At 24.3% G+C, this 22,710-nt stretch overlaps 1 protein-coding gene across 1 annotated transcript; it reads right to left on the bottom strand.

The window, feature by feature from the left end:
• Positions 1 to 1,841: 1,841 nt before the first annotated feature.
• LOC126894540 (nose resistant to fluoxetine protein 6-like) lies at positions 1,842 to 19,207 on the bottom strand. Its single transcript, XM_050665625.1, has 13 exons — positions 18,764 to 19,207; positions 8,406 to 8,623; positions 7,005 to 7,222; positions 6,810 to 6,901; positions 6,388 to 6,578; positions 6,176 to 6,333; positions 5,909 to 6,077; positions 5,535 to 5,728; positions 4,123 to 4,264; positions 3,864 to 4,053; positions 3,656 to 3,798; positions 3,266 to 3,375; positions 1,842 to 2,084 (listed from the first exon to the last, which is right to left on the bottom strand). Exons 1-13 carry the CDS (start codon positions 19,062 to 19,064, stop codon positions 2,057 to 2,059), a joined length of 2,154 nt encoding a protein of 717 aa, XP_050521582.1. The 5' UTR covers positions 19,065 to 19,207; the 3' UTR covers positions 1,842 to 2,056.
• Between the last annotated feature and the right edge of the window lie 3,503 nt (positions 19,208 to 22,710).

Raw genomic sequence — 22,710 nt, forward strand, 5'->3', positions numbered from 1 at the left:
TTAATTTAAAATATATATAAAAGTGTCAGACCTTCCGGAACATTTTCAAAATTTAAGTTAAAAAATTAAATTTTTTGTGAAAAAGTCATTTTAAATCCCTCCCTGTGGGCAGATAAAGGGTCCGATTTAAAAAAAAATATACCAAATGATAGGTAAAGACATCAAGCATCTATATAAAAAAAGAATTATATTGATATGTTCATTTTTAAAAAAGTTATGGCAATTTTAAGTAAAAAAAATTGAAAAAATTTTGAAAATTACTGATTTTTAAATTTGTAATTTTTTTGGAGGTTTCCCTCATTTACGGGGAACGAGGGAAATTTTTAAAATTTTTAAGGGTAATGTCTTTGACTAGATACGATTTGTGATCTTTTGACGTATCGTTGAAAGAAATCCATTCGGTGAGAGCTGAGAAAANTAAATTTTTAAGGGTAATGTCTTTGACTAGATACGATTTGTGATCTTTTGGCGTATCGTTGAAAGAAATCCATTCGGTGAGAGCTGAGAAAAAGTGGTAACAGACACAAAAAAAACATATCATAGTAAAACCAATACCTTCTCAGCTTCGCATCGAAGCTAAAATAATTGTTAGTTTCTCCTGAATTAACAATGGGTTTTTATATCTTTTTAACAACTTTTTTTTTTCATTAGTTATTTTAGTTAAAGTAAATCATTAAAATTAATTCAGTTCATATTTCAATTGTAGAATCTTTTTTAACACCAAAAATTACTAGGAAATGATTATTATTATTTCTATTTAAGTTATCTATTACGATAAAAATTCAAAAAAATATTGAGCTTTTTCGATAAATTTACTATAAATAGTTGTTATAAAATTTCCTGACTTCATATTAATCTTAACAATACATTTTCTTTAATTCTCATAAAATTTCCTATTTAATGATGTCAATTTTAAACTTGCAAATTGAGCTAAAAGTTATGGTAATAAATTAATTTTTTTTATTATATACTTGCACAAAAATCAACTTTATAGGATTAAAAAAATAGGTTAATATGTCATTTTCCTTATTTTTAACATATTAATAATCAAAATCAGTATTCATTTAAAACAATTTTTTTTGTTCTTAATTATATTTTTATATGTAAATACTTATTTTTTAATGATATTATTAATATTAAAACTTAGAAGTGATAGAAAAAGTCTAATTGCACATATGAAAACATCGCGAAAAGTTGATTTAGAAAAGTATATTTTTGTTTCTGATGGAAGTTCCTTGTAATCCATTGTATAAAACTTATAACTTTAAGTAACAAATATTTTTTATTGAAAAGTATTGCATCAAGCTCTTTAAATTTTTATACGCGTTAAAAGTAAAGAAATATACAACTATTTTATTATTTTTATAATATCTCTGTTAAAATTACATTATTAAATTATTGAATATCAATTCCATACTTCTTTTAATTATTATTATTATTATTTATTCATATATTATAATTATAAATCAAATAACTGATCGGGATAAAATTAAGGGAATAAGAGTTATTGTTGCTTTTTAAATAATCTTTCAATTTCCTAAATTAAATACTATCTACAGATTTGCATCGAAGCGTTTCTTATGATTGTGATATTTTAATTACTGTCAGATATCAGCTATACTTGTACCAACTATGCCACGTTCATACTGTGTCGCGACCCCACTGTGCTATCGTTCTTATAAAAAAATTTTGACTGTACAAAAACCTTAAAGAATAATTTTGATAGTAAATAAGTACTAAACAAATTCCTGATGATTTACTTATATAAGTATACATATTAAATTAATTACTACTGGCAGATAAGATAACTAATTAGTCTGATTTTAGCAATAATTAGAAAATAAAGGTTTTTAATTTTTATTTTATATTACATGTAGGTAAATAAGTTAACTTAACATAATAAGCTAACCATATTATTTAACACTATTCAACTAGTGTGAAAATTAATCTAATTTTCGATTCTAGTAATAAATCATTTTTACAGTCAAATTGGGTTAACTGTATTTGATTCAGTGCTGAGAGTTCCTTTAAGATTCATTTTGAATTTGTACTTTATCTATCTTTGCTCTGAAGATTGTTTTTTTCTGAAAAAAAAAAAAAGAAATAGTATTTTAGAATACTGAGTTAAAAATATTGTTTTTTTGTAAAATATTCGAAATTTAAGCAATTTTGTTACACTATTATGTTTTGATTTTGGTTAAATTTTCATATTGGAATTGCTAAAATTTACCTTAAATTATCTCTAGACATTGAATAAAAATTAAACTATTTTATTATATTATAGCAACACTAAATAATATGTTATAAGAGATTAATATTCTTCGCATTTTCATCCAATATTTTTTTAAGTGACGTAACATTTTACTTTTCTGAATTTATATGAGACTGATGGTGGGATTTATGTTTTTATAATTTTTAATGAGATCTGATAAGAATCGTTCTGATATTATTTTACAAAGATCTTATGTCTTTTTTATTAATATCAACTTTATAATTTAAATCAGTGCTGTCTCGAAGTATTAATGTTGTCACACAGAATAATAATTTTCCATTAATAAAATCTACAACTTTTGTGAAATTTTATAAATTTATTTTTAAAAAATCATTTTTAAATATGATTAAAAATAAAACATTTGATCTTATCAGATGGAAAAAGTACATAAACAATTATAGAGAAAATCATAAAAAACATATAAAAGTAGAAATATATAATTAAAATAGTTCTATGTAAGGGTATCATTCAATTAAGGTCATGAAATTTATATTTAGCTTCATTAAGGATAATATATAGGATACTTAAGAATATTTTTAAAAAGTTGTTAAAATAGAGTATTTAAAACTAGCATTTTTATATAATATTATAAAATGTATTATTTATTTGTTAGTAACGATTGAAATAACATTTAATTGATATTATTAGTCTTCCCGAAATGATTAAAATTATACGCAAGTTCTAAGAATTTTTCTTAAGAAGGCGGAGAGAAAGTTATGTTAAATTATAAATTTTCCTGTTACTATAGATAGAGAAAACTATAAATATATATTATAACCAGGTCTTAAAACCGGTTACCAATTTAAAATAATATTTGATTTTTACGGGTATCGATTAATTGTTTTTTAAGCCCTTATTATAATTATTATTCTATAGTTTTTCGAATGAATTAAATCCCTCTTGAACACAAATTTGCCATTTGATTGTTGACACGAGGTAATATATTAATTTATTTATAACCAAGGTACCTTTTTATCATTTTGATATACTCACTTTCTTCCAAATGCTATTCTTATTAAATCTGAAATTGGTGCATCAATAATCAAGTGTAATAATGCAGCAACTAAATAACTTTTTAATGCGTCATACATCCAACTATTTATCTGTTAACGATAGTAAACAAAAGTTGATATAAGTAAATTTTAATTGTATAAATAATGAATGTCTCTACTATAAATAAATATTTTTTCAATTATACTAATAAGACAATAACAACATAATTTTGGAAGGGTTCATTGTATGTTCATTATAACCCAACCCCTCTACACATTTTTTTAAATTTAGGAAGGGCTAAGTCTCTAATTAGTTTTTGTGATTATATCAATAAAAAAGTTAGTTTAAGATAATATTTACATTTTCAAAAATGAAAGAAGTGATGCTTACCAAAGTTGTAAATGAGGCGTGAACAGGTGTTCTCTCTGAACCAGTTGATATGATCATGACAGTTAAATTAACCAAATATACACAATACGAAAGCCTTCCCATTACAACAACAAAACGGTTGCTCAATAATTTTGTCAACGGACCTATTTGATAAGTCATTAACTTAAAATAATAGTCATTGCATAACGGTAACTTATTTTTTATCTACCATAACCCGTAGTAAAATGGCAAAAGACCATCCAACATCCTATTAAAGCCCAAGTGCAATGACTAATACTAGCATAAAAAGCATTTTCCAATGGGTCATATGATCTGTTTCTTTGGTAAAATTTTGCGCCATAAAATTGAACCAACAATGAAACAACTGAGACTATAAATGTGCCAACATAAACTACATTCTACATACAAATCAAGGTAAAGATAAATGATTTATTTGTTTGCAATTTTTTTTTGTTCATTTTACTTACATAGGACATTTTAAATTTTGATTCTTTTATTTTTTCTATGATAAAGGCCATGGCCAAACCTATCAAATATGGTGTAGCTCTCAAATAACTAGGTCTGTAGGCTTTATCAAAGGTAACTGAATTTCTTGGGTTGAGTAAAAATCTAAAGGGAAAACGTTATTAAAAGCAGTTAAGTACCAAATAAAAAGTCTTCATTAAAATAATAAACAATAGTTTATGTAGATTGTTTTTATTGGGGAGTATTTTTTTTGCTTTCAAATACTCCTACTAGTGCCAAAGTTATAAATTGAAATGATTGGTCGATGAGTGGGAGCTATGGACCTGTCAACTCTCGTCCTTCTACATACGACATTGTTAATAATCATATTCAACTTTTATGTTTTACAAGGATATTAACATTAGTCTTTTTAATATTTACATAAAAATTACACTATCTTATTGAATAGAAAATGTTATAATTAAGAAAATGACTTGACGATAAAAACTTAGAAAATTAGATGATAATTTTTTCTTATTATAGACAAACAAAAAATATATATGCTTTTAGAGTAGTTCAAAATTGTAAACGTTATTAATAAAATAAACTCAGTACAATGGGGATGCAGCATAGTTAGGCTTTTATAGATATCTGACAGTAATTAAAAATAAACTATAAAAAAAAAAGTTCTGTTAAATTAGTATATGTTAAATTTCATAAAAATTTATAATTTTAGAATTGCTATTTTCAAAATTTCACTCAAATTTCAATTTAATATTTAGTAAAACATCTACAAAGACGAAAAAGATATTTGTACGTATGATTTATTTGAAAAATTCTTAATTTGTCAAAACGTAGTCGAAGGATCAACAATGTCTATTGATGTTATTAACTTTATAAAGAAGAGCTTTTCAATTTTTATTGAACAATTTTTTGACTTTCAAATTTTGCTATTAAAATACTGCAATATTTAAAAATTTTAAATCAAAATTTCGATTTAAAAAAAAATTCAAAATTCATTAACTTAAGAACGAATTTGAAGTACTATTTAAGAAGAATAAAACAGTGCTAGTTCCACAGTGATAGCTTATTTGGATGTGAAGTTATAGGCTTTAGAACATAAGGTGTTTTTTCATGTTTTTAATAATGAAAATTGCGCTATCTGGTAAAAAAACTATAAAAAAAAAAAAATGTTTTTTTGTTGTTAATGACCTTTAAGAAATCTATGATAAAATTTTCAAAAATTTCTGAACTATAGCAGCATACTATAGTACACATTAGGTGATGTGATTTCACATGGAATGACCCAATATATATTGGTTCTTATAATGTATTTATAATCCACTAATAAATTTGTAGTATTATTGATAATTTACTTTGTAATAAAATTAATAAATAATGAAGATTAAATTTAAAGAAATTATTATTGACTTACGGCACATCTACTTTAAGTAAACCATCTAATTTTTGTGTGTATGTTACATAAATAGGCATTATCAAAGACAAAGTTAAAATCACTCCAAGTGTTCCAAAACCTAACTTATGATTTCTCGTATATAAATAAGCTATTAGTATACCACCTATGTAAAATTGTAAATCACATGAGATGTACCAACTTGCTATAAGACACTGTAAAATTAAATATAAAAATGATTAAAATGTTTGGTATTTTGGTTTGTCCTTAATGTGTGTGTTATTATCATTAACATTTGAATATTAATGAGTCGATGAAGATAAAATTTAAAACAATAGTGATTTTATTTTTAATTTTTAACTATATTTCATTTAGAGAAATACTATAAAATTTACCTGATATTTGAAGTCTATAAAGTTGCTGATGTATAATAAGTTTGACCACCAGTTTTCTTTACAATTATCTGCTTCATGCCAAGTTTTTTGTTGCCAGAGAGGTCCATTTCCGAAATGTGGTAATATAAAAGCGGTAAATGCCATAACGGCAATATATGATGGCATCATTCTATAATAAACCATGATCAAGTTAATTAATAATAAAATAATATATTAATATTTTAAATAACTATTTATAATTTATGTAAGTAATTATTCATTGCTTACCTTAAAATTCGGTAAACTAATGGCATAAATAATTTCATCCACAATGGTCTTTCAGTTTTAAATACTGGTATAAGTACTATATATGTTAAAAATCCACTCATAAAAAAAAACGGATCTACTAAATTCATACTAGTTGTCAAAAGAGGAATATTATATAACTAGAAAAAAAATTATTTTCATTCCAATGTTACATCGGTATAGCTCTCACTTACTAGTTCCAATTTTTCCGGATAAGAAAAAGGAGTCGCTGCAGTATTTAAAAACCGATGTCCAAATAATACAAATATCATTACTAAAACTTTAAAGCCGTTTAGTAAATTCAATTCATTATCTTTATCGTATGTCAATAGGTCCTTGCAATTTTTTATAATAGAGAATGAAAGGTAAATCCCGTCATCAATATCTAAAATATTGATAGAAGTAGTAATTGATAAACCAGAAAAATTATGATAATGATGCTATAGTGGTATTATAATTTTTTGTTAAATTAAAATTATTTTCCTACAAAAATATTATATGTATAAAAAATTATTGATAAATAAAATATGCATAGGATATGATTTATTTACTCTTTTAAAATAAAATCATTATCTAAGTGTTTCTCACTTCTTATTTTTATTTTTATGCATCTTACTTTTATTTTTATTTTCTTGACGTTTGAACAACTTTTTCAGATGATAAAATGTAGCACAACAGCAAACAAAAAATATAAGACTAAAAGCAGTCCTAAAAAAATTATTGAAATAATTATTTTAAATTATTATTTGAAAAAAGCAGGACTAGAATCCGTTTTTTAATTAGTATTATAATTTTCATAAAAAAAAATCACCAGGTGATGTAATAACCATTATTGACGGGATACAAATCTTTTTTTGTAGAGCATAAAATCGGGTTAACTGAAGCGATAGCTTTGATATGTTCAGGAAGAAAATTTTCATCTAATTTCAATTGTAATGATTTTTGTAAATCAATGGCTGAGCAAGATGCTGGAATACAAATACCAAATTTCATAAGGTTCCTAGGAATTTGATCTTGGTAATCAACCCACTAAAAAATGATTATTTTTTATTAAAATTTATAATTTTATACAGAAAACATGAAAATAAGAATATGTTAAAAATTTATTTATCTATTATTTGTGGGAAACTCGTGTGAAATATGTACAAAAAATAAATTCAGGAGATGGAGACGCTTTGTTCTTCTTTTAAAGTTGGATCCAGTGATACAACCGTATGAAATAATAACAATGTCTTTGGATACAATAAGAAAATTTTATGGAAATAAATCATCAAAAACGTATCTAAACATATTAGCAGATCACTTTTCAAGATATGCTTTTGTTGTCACATTTTATAATGATAATAATTCTATTAAATTAATTAAGTAATAAAGCAAAATCAAGTTAAAACTATTCTAGTAAATCAATATACAGAGATACTCTAAAGAATATGTTTAAAATAAAAGTATTAATTTGGTATTTTCATCAGTCGACTGTCCAAAATGTAATGATATGAATGAAAGATTAATTCAAATATTACTGAACAGCAGATTACGATATAAAGTCAATAATGAAAAAAATAAATCTTATATAAAAATAGCGGTATTTATTGTTATTATTTTTCATACTAGTTTGTTTAAATGTGTCGTATGGTTAAGTATAACATAAGGTTTTAAATTGTCAGTTACTTATTTAGGTAACTATATTTGTTATTGTATTATATATTATATATATGTTATGTGAAATTTTTTTATTATAATAAAGTTTTTTTTATTTAAATTAGAAATTTATTTCTTTATTTAGAAGATAAACATTTAAAGATATCTATAAAACATAATTTTTTAATTTTTAAATGAATTGCTGGATGGTAGTATTGACTCAATGTATCTTTTGCAGTTAATTAATTTTAAAGTTCTTCGGAGAATTTCTCGTTCCCATTATCCTTTCTTCGTCCAAATTATTTTTACAAGTTACTAACAAAATGAGCCGATTAGAAGAATTTTAAATAGTGCCAATATGTTATCTTGTTAACCACTTCCATTTTCTTATTTTGTACTTTAAAACGATAATTTTTTTTTTTATATATATATTATTTCAAATATTCTATTGAATCGTTGTGAATTATATTTATATTTATATTATTTTATAAAATTGTTTAATAACCTGATATTGTATAAAAGGGCTAAGCCCGTTAAATTTATAAATAAATAAATAAATAATTTTATTTTATACCCCTAATATTTTATGCCAAGAATTATCCCAAGTATTGATTTTTTCAGGTTCAATAAACTTATAATTTTTATTCGTTAATGTGGAATTTAATTGAATATCTGTGATACAATATTGGCCTTGAACTGGATATTGAACATCAACACATTCGTCATAAACGCCCATTTGGTAAATACTACCAGAAAGAACACCACTTGGATATTTGTACCATGAATCTGACACTAAAAACATACAAAACAAATATTTAGCAATTTTTTAATGAATAGAATTTGACATTTGCAGCTTGTAAATGATGTGTATTGTTTTGAATTAATTTAAAAAAATACATTAAAAATAATACTTTAAAATTAATTTACTTGAAATATAATGAACAAATCTATGTAATTGTTTTGGAGATTCATCTATGGAGTTGAATATTTAAAGGTTACTCAAAAAAATGTATAGAGAGCTCCCTTTAAGATAGCAATATCTTATATCATTAATAGGTCTACAAAAATTAGTTAATCATGTTTACAATCTTATTTTAAATTAATACATTGTTGAAAATCATGAGCTTTATATAACTCTATTGCAGTAAATAAATAATGATCCTTTTATTAAAAATTCAATGAATTTATAACAAAAATATTTGTTAGTTTAAAAATATTACAATTATTTACTTTGTGAAGTATAATACAATATACAGAAAAGCAATAGTACAATAAATTATGCATTAAAGTGTAAAAAACCTTATTAAAAATAACTAATTGCAAATCATTTATGTGTTGAATTATTAAAATTTATGCAAATATACTAAAAAGAACATAAAATATTATTTTTTGGCTACGAAGTATATTGCATTCAAAGAAATGTATGTTTCTATTTTTTGTCTTTATTAATTAAAAATTAATTGTTAACATTCAATTATTCTGTATGTGCTTTTTTTTTGTGTCTATTGCTATTTTTTCTCAGCTCTGACCCAACCAATTTTATTCAACGATACGTCAAAAGATCACAAATCGTATCTAGTCGAAGACATTCAAAAATTGAAAAAAATTCTCTTGTTCCCCGTAAATGGGGAAAATCTCAAAAAAAAAAAAAAAATACAAATTTAAAAATTGTTAATTATTGAATTTTTTTTACTTAAAACTGCCATAACTTTTTCAAAAATGACCAAATTAATATAATTTTGTTTTTATAGATGCCTTTCATTTTTTATATTTTTTTTATAAATCTGACCCTTTACCTGCCCACAATGGGGATTCAAAATGACAACTTTTTTACAAAATATTAACTTTCTCAGTTTAACTTTTGAAAGTGTTCCGGAAATACTGACACTTTTATATATATCTTAAATTAAAGCTAATGTAATATACTTTATTATGGAAAAAGAAAATTTCGGACTTTATTTTGTCTTCACGGTAAAAATGGCTACCGTATGAAATTTATGTGTTAAAATTCTCGATTTTATATTTTACATTTTTAACTTTTTATTTCTATAACTTTTTGAAAAATGTGTGAATCAATACAATTTTTTTATGAAAAATACTATTGTAATGATATGCATAGTACATCATTAATATCATAATGAATTATTTGTAATATAAACAATACATCATTAATGTCATAATGTATTATTTAAGACTTCAATCAATCAATCACACAAAATGAAATGTATACCAATAAAAATAAGATATATATATATATATATAGGTACCTATTAAATGTTTAAATATACTAATGAAATTTCGCAGAGAAAAGTATATATTAATTATATAAAATAAATAGGAAATAATAAACAATATGTAATGGTAGCACATAAGATGAAGGTTAATAAACTATGTCTAATTTATTATACAAGATATAATAGTATTTTATAATATGTAGATCATTATTGATGAAAATGTAATAAATAACGATTAATAAAGAAATAACGGTGGCGTCGGGTGATCACTTCTTGCCTTTGAACCACGATCAAATTTAATATAAAAAGCCAAAAATAAAGAGCATTCCGAGACAGATGCAATTAGATATTTACAGAGGCACTCACTACGCTCGATCATTCCACACAACGAAATATATGCAAGAAGTGATCCGCCGTCAACACAATTATATTTGTACGAAAAATACAACATCTATTTATTTAAGAGTATCGTAGAAAATATCAAGGTAGGAATCTAATAAATTCACCAAAAATAAATAAGGTTTAGAATTAAATTTTATGAGTACATAGATTAAGTAGGCATACAGGAAAATCAAGTGATTATCAATAATAATAAATATACCAAGTAAATTTAATAAATCGATAATGTTTGTACAGAGTTACTTGGCAGAGTTATATCGTTGATACGTGTCTATTTCAGGAGTTAGGTTGGAGGTTCATATGTATAGCCACCATACCACTCTGGGTAGACACACGAGGTGACTCANATACCCTCTGGGTAGACACACGAGGTGACTCAATCCCACCTATCATCGATAACCGTCAAAATTCTTGGCATTATTGATATTTAAGAATTGACAATTAATTATAATAAATCCCATATTAATAAAATAAAGATCACTTTATTTTTCTATCATCTTCTATCTTTCTTACAGACCCTCGTACTCATACCCCGAGTAATAATATTATTAATACAATAAAGTAGTGGATCAAATAAGAATCGAAATCCCGTCATATTCTATTTAACTTATTTCTTTTAAGCAACTGTCAAAGTACTCCCTAAATTAATACAATTAATAATAATACCCCCCTAATCATTAATACGATAAAGTATTATTATTTTCTTTTTTTGATTCACTACACTATTGACCTTTATAATTCATTCAACATATTTTTTTTTCAAATCAAACCATTTTTCTTTATACAGGGGGTATATAACATAAAAATACATATAGAAAGTAGAACTTTTTCAAATTAATTTTTAAAAGTGTTCCGAAAATACTGAACTTTTATATATATCTTAAATTAAAGCTTATATAATATACTTTAATATAAAAAAAAAATGTTCGGACTTTATTTTGTTTTCACAGTAAAATCGGACATAAAAGTTAATAAAAAAAAATACGTTAAAAAATAAGTTAATAAAAAAAAATTCTTTTTTATATTTTTAACTTTATAATGCTATAACTTTTTGAAAAATCTATGGATCAATACAATTTTTTTAACATAAATGCTATTTACATACTTCTTTCATTCGACATAAAATTAAAAACAATCTACAGATTTGCATCGAAGCGTTTTTTATGATAATGATTTTAATCACTGTCAAATATACTCTATACTGGATCCAACTATGCCACGTCCCCACTGTGCTAGGGTATTTTTTTTTTATGTAACCAATCAAGAAAGTTTTAACTAATGAACAATTATATTAGTTAAAGCTATTAATTTCTTAGATCTATTAAAAAATCGTTACCATAATAGCACAATAAGTATTGTAAAATTTATACCCTCGAACAACTGTTTAAATACTGGTTTTCTCTAAAAAATTACGAATAAGTATTCTTATCTGTCGTTACCCAGTCAAGTGTAATATGACTGATAAGTACTAATTAGATTTGTTTTTGAAACTCTAAATACGCAGCTTTTTTTATTTGAAAATTATTTTTATCCTATTGTAAAATAGAGAGATGATAACTCTATTAATCGAGTACATTTTTAGTTCTACTTCTTAGGCTTTTTAAGGTTAGCTTTAAACTGGGAGGACAACGACTTAAAAATAAATTATAAGAGCCCTCTATCTTAGAAATAGAAAATTCACCTTTCAATCATTTATATTTTCAAATTTCACAATTTATAAAGCTAGTCAGGAGGACGTTGCCCCATTGTGACTAATATTCCAGCTAATTACCGAGATTGTAATCGATGGCAGAATAACAGAGTTTTTTCATCTTATCGCTCGACTACAAGGACTTTAATTGCAACCAATTAGATTTATTACTTGAATATTAACATATTTAATCAGAATGTTTTTATAGATTTTTTTTTTATTTTATAATAAACCAGCAAGTTCTGTCATTTAAGGTATTGTATTAAAATATACATAAAAAATAGCTTGCATTGCCTTCTTCACACTAAAAGAATTTATATCTATACTATATGAGTTTTTTTGGATATCTATCTTGTCGTTAAACTTAATTGCAGCGGTGTGATTTGTTCAAAATCGATTTTTTTGTAAAGGAAATACTGTAGTCAAGTTGTTTTTATAGTATATAATATTATATATAATTACGATGAGTTTTTTTTTGTTAAATGTATTTTTTAGACCGATAGTCTTGTAAAATGTTGCTAACCTTGAATTTGATATAAAAAGTCAAGAGTTATGCCTACGATACAACACAGCATAAAAAATGTTACTAATGGACAAAGAAGGATATCAACCTTCTTCCTGAATATCCGTTGGGCTCATTTATAGTACATTAAATATTTTTGAACTAGTATATATCAGTACAAAATCATAAAAAAAACCTAGAACTCCATAAAAAATAATACACTTTTTCAAAAACAAAAAATTGCCAACTTTTATATTTCTTGTAATTTGTAAAGTATTCGATTGATTTTACTGATATTTTACTTGATTTAATTTAAGAAAATTATATATATATATATATGTATAGGTATCATGTAAATAATATATATACTGAATTAAATGTTACAATTAATGTCCTCAATGAATTTAAATTTAAAATTATTCACATTATGTGTATCTATAAGCTGTATTGTATTATAACAATAAAGTAAATTGTTAATATTAATAATGCAACCAGACAGTGTGTCTATAGGTGGGTTAGTTCGCCTGCAGTACTAAGTATTGTTGACTCATTAAATTTATAAGACTTATAAATTTTTATGAGTCAACCAAAAAAACATTTGATTGGCTAACTTTTCAGTTATTTATTGTTATTATTATTATTATTATATGATTACAAATATCTTTATCGTACACTTGCCACTTAGTTGAGCTTGGTATAATCAACAAAAAAAAAAAAGAAAACAACATAATATTTTGTTAGACCCACTAGTATGTATAAACAACAATATAATATATTGTTATTTGATAAATCAGTGGGTTTAGTCATTGTTTTTGTATGTATGTGTCACTTAAAAGTCATTTTTTTATTTATTACATTTATAATCCTTATTCAAATGTAAACAAAAACATTTATTTAAAGTTTGCAACCATATTGTTTTGAATAATAATAAAATAGTAAGTTACATAAATTGAACAACACATCAACATTTTGATGATTTTTTGTTCAATTGTAAACTAGAACTGTTGGAAGTTTAATAAAAACTAAAATCATTGAAAAGAACATAATTATGTGGATGTTTTAATAGTTTTAATTGTATTTTCGCTAATTAAACATAAGAAAACGACCTCCAAATGAGTAATATTATTTTTAAATTAAGTTATGCATTAAACAATATTTTTAAATTTAGTAATTTTAATTTGTAAATTCAGTGTAGCGTATTATTAAGTATATAAGTAATAGTTTTTTTTTTTTATAAGATAAATTACTATATGAATATATTAATTTAAATATGAAATAAATATTTGTTAAAATAGGTAAATTCAGATTTATTAGAAAAATGCATATTTTTTATCAAATAGAAAAATCTAGAAACTAGAAGTTCAAGGGAGTAACAGCCTTGTTGGATTCATTATCATAGGAATAATTCAATTGTAATTATTAGAAATATAATTGTAGATAAACATTTACACACCTATAGTCCGACGGACATGTGAGGTGATATTATTGAAATTGGATTGTTTATACTTTTATTATATGAAACAAATATTATTTATTAAATGGACATCAACATATTTAATTTTGTAACATAGTAAAAAGAAATATTTAAATGTTCATGTTGAATGAAATTGCAAGTATCTTGTTTTTAATTAAAAAATGGTAATGTTTATAATCTTGTCAATTTAATCTATTGTAATAATTTAAATATAAGGTACACGCTATCTATCTTTTGTAAAAGTTTCAGGTTTCAGGTTTAGTTTTAATTTTATTTGTTTGAAAAACTGACATCATTATGTCGAAGTAGAATAAAAAAATTAACGTGTATAAATAAAATTATTATTTGTAATAAATATAATAGTCAAAATAGTATAAATTAAAAAATGTTANAATATAATAGTCAAAATAGTATAAATTAAAAAATGTTAAACAACAAATAACTCTAACAAAATTTTGAATAATTTAATTATTATAATTGTTTTTATTTATATAATTAATATAAAATATATTAATGAATTATTAACATAATGTAATATAATTACATCATGCATAATAAGTAGTTTTTTGCGGGTTTTTGGAAAAAATGATAATTATTTCTTTGATTATTCGACTTATTTATCGATGATAATTAAATCAGTTAATGTTTAATACACAGATTAGTTCATAATTAACATTTTCAACTATGAACAGTTTACGATTCAATAAGACATGTTTATACATTTTAAAAACTAGTATATATTTGAAATGAATTTAATATTTAATAAATTAAAATTTGTAGTTTTTTTTTTTAAGTGACTTTAAATCTATAAGAATTATGCTCTTAAAAAAATAACTTTAAAGTTAAAACCACCATTATATACTAGTAACTAGATTGATACATAGGCACAAATAGTGTTTGAGCCTCGAATTTACTGAAGTTCTAAAACCCCTGAAAAATTACTTGTGTGTTTTATTAATATTAATTCATATTTTTCAGGGGGTTGGAACCTTCGATTTGTTTAGGAACCAGTTTTAAAGAGATAATTAAAATATAAATTTAAGAGGTTGATAATCTATTAGGGGTTCTTAAACTTTTATTTTTTAAGGGTTCCGTTTCTAAGAAAGTTCTAGTTAAAATAAAGTTATTATTATTTTTTGAAGGCAGGTATCAATTTAAGTACTAATTATAACATTATTATTTTAAATACTCAAGAGTTCGTCTTTGAAGAGACCCACTTGTCAAAAAGGTATTATAAAATAATTTGCCATAAAAGTAGCATTAAAAATTAATAAACTTACAATATTTTATTATATATTTTAAGCAATTCAAAAAAAAATTAGTGATCTATTTACCATTAATACTACTTAAATAATTTTTTATTTCTATATGACATACAAAGATACCCCTTACTAGTAATATAAAATTACCATAGTAATTCTTTTTGAAAATAATTATCTAGAATGTTCTAGAATAAAAAAACTATCTAAAAAGGGATAGTATTGTTTTAATTAATTATTGTTATATTTTATATTATTTTAATTGGCCTAAAAGTAAAAAATTATCCAAATTTATCTATTTAGCTTCAGATAATTCGGTCAAACGAAATTAGAGATATATTTTACTCCGAATAAAAGTTAACCAATTATTCACTTTTATGTTTTTACGGTAATTATATTACATTTTTCTACTATGATTATTTCGATTACATCTGCATTAATGCATTTTTTTGGAGGGTTAGTATTTTTACTTTTTAAACAACAAATACATTAAAATGGCATAGAAATACAAAAAATTTAAGAAGTTATAGAAAAGAAAAAACATTAAAAAGCCATAGAAATGCAAAAGGATTAAGATAAAATAAAAATGCAAAAGCATTAAGACTATAGACTATAGACCATTATCTTGTTACTTTTGTGTTTTTTTTAATTATAATTTATGTTATCAACCAAATAAAAGATGATTATTTTTCAATTACAAATTTCAATAGACATTCATTAGTTTAAATCACTTTCTTGTTTGGTTAAATATTCTTAAAGAAATTATTTAGTTCTATTTTTATAGCTTCGATACTAAGTTGAGATAGTATTAGTTTTGAGATAGTGTGTGTTTTTTTATGTCTATGAATATTCTAGCTCTCACTGGACTGATTTTAATGATGAATACGCCAATAGAATTTGATTTTAATCTAGTTAAACCTATCAGAGCCAAAAATTAATAAAAAAAGCTTGGAATTTAGAAATTTTAAATTATATCTCATAATTGTGCTGATATGAAAAATGGCATTTTAATAATTTTTTTTTATAAATTTTAAAACTGCTTTTTTTTTTTGAAAACACTGAATCTATAAAAATTTGAATAAAATATACTAGAGACAATAAGATTTCTTTTAGTATGATTTTTCTGAATTTTTAGATGAAACAAGAAGGGTTTTTATGAGACTACTCAAGTATGTAATTTTTTTTTCAACTCTATCATTGAAAAATTTTATAACCTGATAAGTTATAAAATAGAGGCCTGATAACTGCCCATCTAAAATTAAGTTAACTTCTCAAGTGTATTGATTGTACTATGAGAAATAATTTGTGAAAGAAAAAAAATATTATTTTCAATTAAGCCAATAATTTGACAAACATTTTGTAATCGAGTAAAATTTCAAAATTATCGAAATTGTAAAATTATAAATGTAAAAATTATGATATTTAATAAATTTGCCTTGTGAAGCTTTTTTGTATAGCAGCGATGTTCACCATTGTCAGTATCATATATACTTGTCCTATCTATGCCGCTGTCCTATTGTCGTTCACTGGCTTTTAAATATTGTATTCTCCTGTAATAATTTGCTGAAGAATATTCTGTTACTGAGAAAATTCTTTTCATAATATTCTTTCGTGATTATGTTCATATCTATTCATGATTTAGGGGTAATGATTTAACGAAAGAATATTCCCTGCAACGTCAATATTCTTCTGCAGATTATATATAATAGTAATATCGATATTATAACTCTATAATATTTAAATACTTATAACTATTCCTGATAGTCTGTATTTAAACTGCAAAACATCTGATTAATCGTACGCTATTATGATTTCTACAGCAAAATAGTATCGTGGTAATAACGTAATTAATATTTTAGGATGATAACGCGTGAGTCATATAGACTTTTATGGTAACATAGTTTAAAACTGATTTTGAGAACCTTTAAAAAAACCGATTATTAGTAAGGTTCTGGTACATCTATGTATTATGTGATATCATGTGTTATTAGGAATTATTTTCATTATTATCAGAAGCATTAATTCATTAGATATTACACATCTAATAAAAAAAAACATGTTTATGATTTTTTATGTATTTATATGTTCATAAAACACTTAAAATTATCTTATAATAAATATTTTTTTTTAATTATGCTAAAAAAACTTGTTAAATGAACGTAGAAGTCACATCAAGTTTTAGGTGCACCTTTAAGACTTTTCAATATTTTGGAAATTTGAACAGATTCTTTTTAGTTATACAACTTTGATTCTCGTGGAAATACACGTAGAATGAACATAAATACACATACAGAATGATACAATTCGAGTAAGATAATTATTTTCTTAGAAATTATTGAACATATTTGATTTTTGTAATGAGAAAAATTATTACATTAAAAAATGTCTGCAATACCGTACAGTCATGTAATTTTATTTTAATCCCTTCAGAAATAAACTTTCATTTTCTTAAATGGTAATCTCTGTTTTTACTTGTCAATATGATAGAGAAAAAAACACAATTTTGTTCTCGTAATACTTTTAAGCCATTTTTTTTGTTAAGAATAACAGAAATTTTTATTTTACTATTTTGTCACATAATCTAGTTTTTGTTGTCTATGGTATTATCTAATATACCGAAGTGAAAAATTTATATAGAAAATTTATAATAGATTTAGATTATTGTTGATTTCAGTATTATGAAAAATAAATCAATGATGAATTTTTACTTTAAGTCCAAATTTTTAAACAATTTTAAACGCAAACGGTTGATTGAACAAAACAAACATTACTCCAAAACAACTTCTCTATATAATCCTTTAAACATGGTGAATGGGTTTTCTCTAAATAATAAGTGTAAACGTCCTATTCAAAATGAGAACAGTACAGTGTATTAAACAGATTTTTATGGAGCCTTAAACCACATATTTATATTTGATTTGACAATTTTGCTAACAATAACTTGGGGAATTATAAAATTCTATAGATTCATCGCTTTTTAACTAATTCATTAAATTAATGAAAGTTTTATTTATCTGTTATAATATTTTCAGGACGAATAAAACCAAATGAAAACTTCAAAAATTTAATACAAAAGGATTTATGATTTTAACATGATGCGAGCTTAATGATTACAATTGTTTAAAAAATAAGTAGAAATATAATACAAAAAAAAAAAACGTTATCTAAAATTTATCATCTTTTTAAAATATTTATTTTACTTTATAATAATTGTTAATAATTTTAAGTATTTTTAAAATTTTTTTTTGAAGTAACAAGAAATAATAATGATGGAATTTATATTATTTTGGATAGAAAATTCATAATAATTAAAAATTGGGTTTATAAAAGCCTTTTTACCAAAAGATATTTTTATTTTTAAAATATTGACTTACTTTTAGACGCCCAATAAGAATTATTTTTCAAGTGAGTAATATATAAACCTGTTTGAATTCTACATGCTGAGCTATTGGTTTGTTGTACAGTGAAGTTGGAGAATGTTCGATAAAACAGATCTGCCGGTTGTATGGATGAAATTTTATCATTTATTGACTTAATTATTGATGGAGTACTCTTGACTTGAATGTCCAATGACTGTGTTTTATTTTGATTTAGTGGTGTACCCAATATACGTGAAATGAATAGGCAAAACACATATAGATGTACAGCACTTATCAAAATCATCGTCGTGTTCATACAGCGTCAAGCTAATTCCTTTCAATTCGTTACTCTGGTGTTATTTTTCGTGGTATTGTTTCTTACAAGTCCAGTGCCTTACTGCGCGTTCTTTGTCTAATTAAGTAAACTACCACTGTTCTGACCTTGATGGACGGGTATTCATCTAGTTTTTATTTATTTTATTTCCCATCATTGAATTATTAAAATTGATCAGTGATGATCAATTGACAACTAAATAATGGCATATAGATTTTGATCTGTAGAAGGGCAAATTGTCAATATCAACTACTAATATACGATATATACTAATATATGTTACATAAAAAAAATGATTTAACAACTTATGTTTATATATATATAGTGTGTTTAATAATTTAAACTATAATTAATAAAGAATATGATTTAATTGTATTATATTAGTAACTGTATGTAAATTTAAATTTTCATGTTTAGTTTCGATGCGAAGAATAAGGTATTACTTTTACCATTATATATATATTAGGGTGGATCAAAAAAATTCCATCTTCGAAATTTTAATCAGAACCATTTTAACTTTATTATACATTAAAATAGACATTTTGTGAAAATTTCAGATTTTTAAAAAAAAAATTTTCTTTAGGCGCAACGTGTTTTTAGTATTTTGACTAAAAATATCCCAAAAAACAAAAAACGGCCTTTTGTTATTCAATTTTTTGTCAAATATTATGATTAGTATATCAAAATAGTTTTATTTTTACTGTAGAATACAATTTTTAAGTTTAAAAATAATGTTTAAATTTAATGTTATCAACAAAATGAAACTTACTTTTTTATTGTATTATGTTTAATAAATATAATTTAATACAAAAAAAAATATGTAAAGTCAATCGTCATTTATTCATATTTTCAAGAATATAGTACATTTTAGCTTATGCATTAATTATAAAAAAAGGTATAAGTTTTTAATATAAGTGAAGGGTTTTTTTTCTACTTATTGTATACATAAATATCAGCCAAACTGCAAAAAAAAAAAGAAAAATTAAAAGAAATTTTAAGCTTGCTTGAGCTTAAATGTTTAGCTTACGATCATCACAAATCGCATCTGGTTGTAGGTATTGTAATGTCACGAATTTGAAAGAGGACCGTTTAAAAATTTTGTTATGTCTATTTATTTATTTTTTATCGCACAAGAGATTGTACGAATGAACCTTTTTCTGACACGGCGGTGTCAACAACTCATTATTATTGCCGCAGACCGCTAGATAGGGCGACAAAACGGAATAAATATAATTAAAATCGAATTGTTTGTCGGAATATTCTAAAAAGACTGACGTAAAAATCGTTTTGAAATTGCCGTTAGATCGGCGTTGGCTGTTCATCTTGATTCTGTCATTGACCGCGCTAGAGTGCACATGTTTTTTATTTTCTTGTCACTATATTTTCAATGATTGAGTAGAGCCGCCAACGGCCAGGTCTTTTCGGCGAAGCTTCCAGACTCTCTTCGGAGACCGGGTATTGTTTTCTTTGTTATAATTATAATTGTGAGCTATATATTATTTATTAGTTATTTTATTATAAAATATCTTAATTTTATTTATGTGTGGTGAGTTCGTGTTTTCTTCTGGCCAACGCTAAGGATCCAGTGTCCAGACTGCTCCTGGTGTTTTTCATTAATTTCCGATTAACATTAACGGATGTTTTCTAATAACATTTGTGCTGTTTTTCATATTATTTGATTTTGTTTAAATATTTGATTTTATTTTTGTTGCCTTTCTTTGTGGACATGATTTTTAATACATTTGTATTTTTGTTCATGTTTAACTTAATTTTCTTTTTTAACAATTAAATTAAATTTCCTTATTAATTTTAACTGTAATATTTATTTCATTGCGCTTAAGTACTCGCGTGTATTTTATCCCTGTTCCTTAATCTAGACACGGGCTTCGGTATGTTTTACATATCAACCACGTACAACTTCCAATTATCATAGTTGTGGTTAATAAACCACGACGTGTCATAATCATTTATACATATAACGACATATTAACTTAAATTAGACTATTAATTAACTTAAAATTAAATTCTACCTATCGTCCGGTAATCATATTTGATAGGTATGACATCTCACCTAGATGGTAACCCTTGCTACTACAGCAAGTCGTTATGTAAGTAACAAACCATGTTGATGTTGCAGGCCGACAAAAAACAAAGATTTGCGATCCTGTGACAGGATAAGATACAAATGTCTTTACATACTTTTTCTCACAATAAACCTTTTCATTTAACGTAAAATAAGTTACTGCAATACGTTATTTGACTTATGATTTGGGGGGTATTAATATGATGCCAAGACATTAGTTACGCGCCCTGGAGAAATGTTTTATTGCCTTACCGTAGTTACAATAATTGTACTAATTTTATTTATTTTATTGAATTTTCATTTTCACGCCGTTATATTATAAATATATATTGCCTTATTAAATATTCATTACCAGCTCATGACATAAGTGCACGATTTTAGTCCATAGGATATGTTATTTGCCTCGCCTTTGTTTTTAGATAAAAGTTTGTACCCGTACGGTCCTCTTTGTGTATTTGTATGTATTATTTTTTGTGGTGGTGGTTCGAGTGGCTTCGTAGCTGTCAGCGAGTTTTTTTTCGAGTCACATGGTTATACGTTACGCCGCCGGATTTAATCATCATTACAATAATTGTAATTAATTATTAATGGAAGTCACCCGTTGTGTGTCCACACCGAAGACATCATTGAAGTTTCAAATTGTTAAGAATTAGATTATGATATTTATTTAAGATATATACATATTTAAATATTAATTATTATTCTCTCATAGGGTATGTTCCCTTTGCAGTATTTTTTTTATTTTTCCCCCAAAATTTCTCCTATGTCAGTCACATTTTACTATGATAAGTCATATGAATTATTTTCATATGCAATTTTTTTTTTTTTGAAAGAAAAAGTTGTGCATTGATTAACTTCACTTGAGTTCTTATTTTATTTTATGTTATTATACGGTTTAGTGCGATGTCTATTCCTGATTACCGTCATCACTTAAGTTATATTTTAGTTTTAAATTTAATTTTCATTATAAATCTCTTATTAAAATTTTAACAGAACTATAGGTAAATCTATATCCCAACGATTGTGTGCAATAAACAGTGATAATAATAAAGTTAATTATTTGGTATAATATATATTTACAATACGTATTTTATTTTTGCACATCAGGATATAATTACTACTTATAGAGTTTATCACTAACTATACTTGTGNGATTGTCTGAAAATTCTCAATTTTATTTTTTACATTTTTAACATTATAATGCTATAACTTATTGAAAAGTGTATTGATCAATATAATTTTTTTATGGGAAATACTATTTTTTAATAATCCCTTTTTCATTCGACATACTTTGTCTTAATCAGGATATTAATAAGGAACTAGCAGTTTATGAAGCTTTTGGAATAATCCACCAATTTTTTAAAATTAAACACTATCTAAAGATTTGCATCGAAGCGTTTTTTTTTGATAGTGATTTTAATCACTGTCAGATATCATTATACTTGATCCAACTATGCCACGTCACCACTGTGCCGCGACCCCCCTGTGCTGGGTTTTTTATCTATGATATAGACATTATTAATTAAAAAAATTATACAAACACGA

Source organism: Daktulosphaira vitifoliae, unplaced genomic scaffold (genome assembly GCF_025091365.1).
Source record: "Daktulosphaira vitifoliae isolate Bord-2020 unplaced genomic scaffold, ASM2509136v1 Scaffold_1, whole genome shotgun sequence".
In the NCBI taxonomy this organism is placed as follows: Eukaryota; Metazoa; Arthropoda; class Insecta; order Hemiptera; family Phylloxeridae; genus Daktulosphaira; species Daktulosphaira vitifoliae.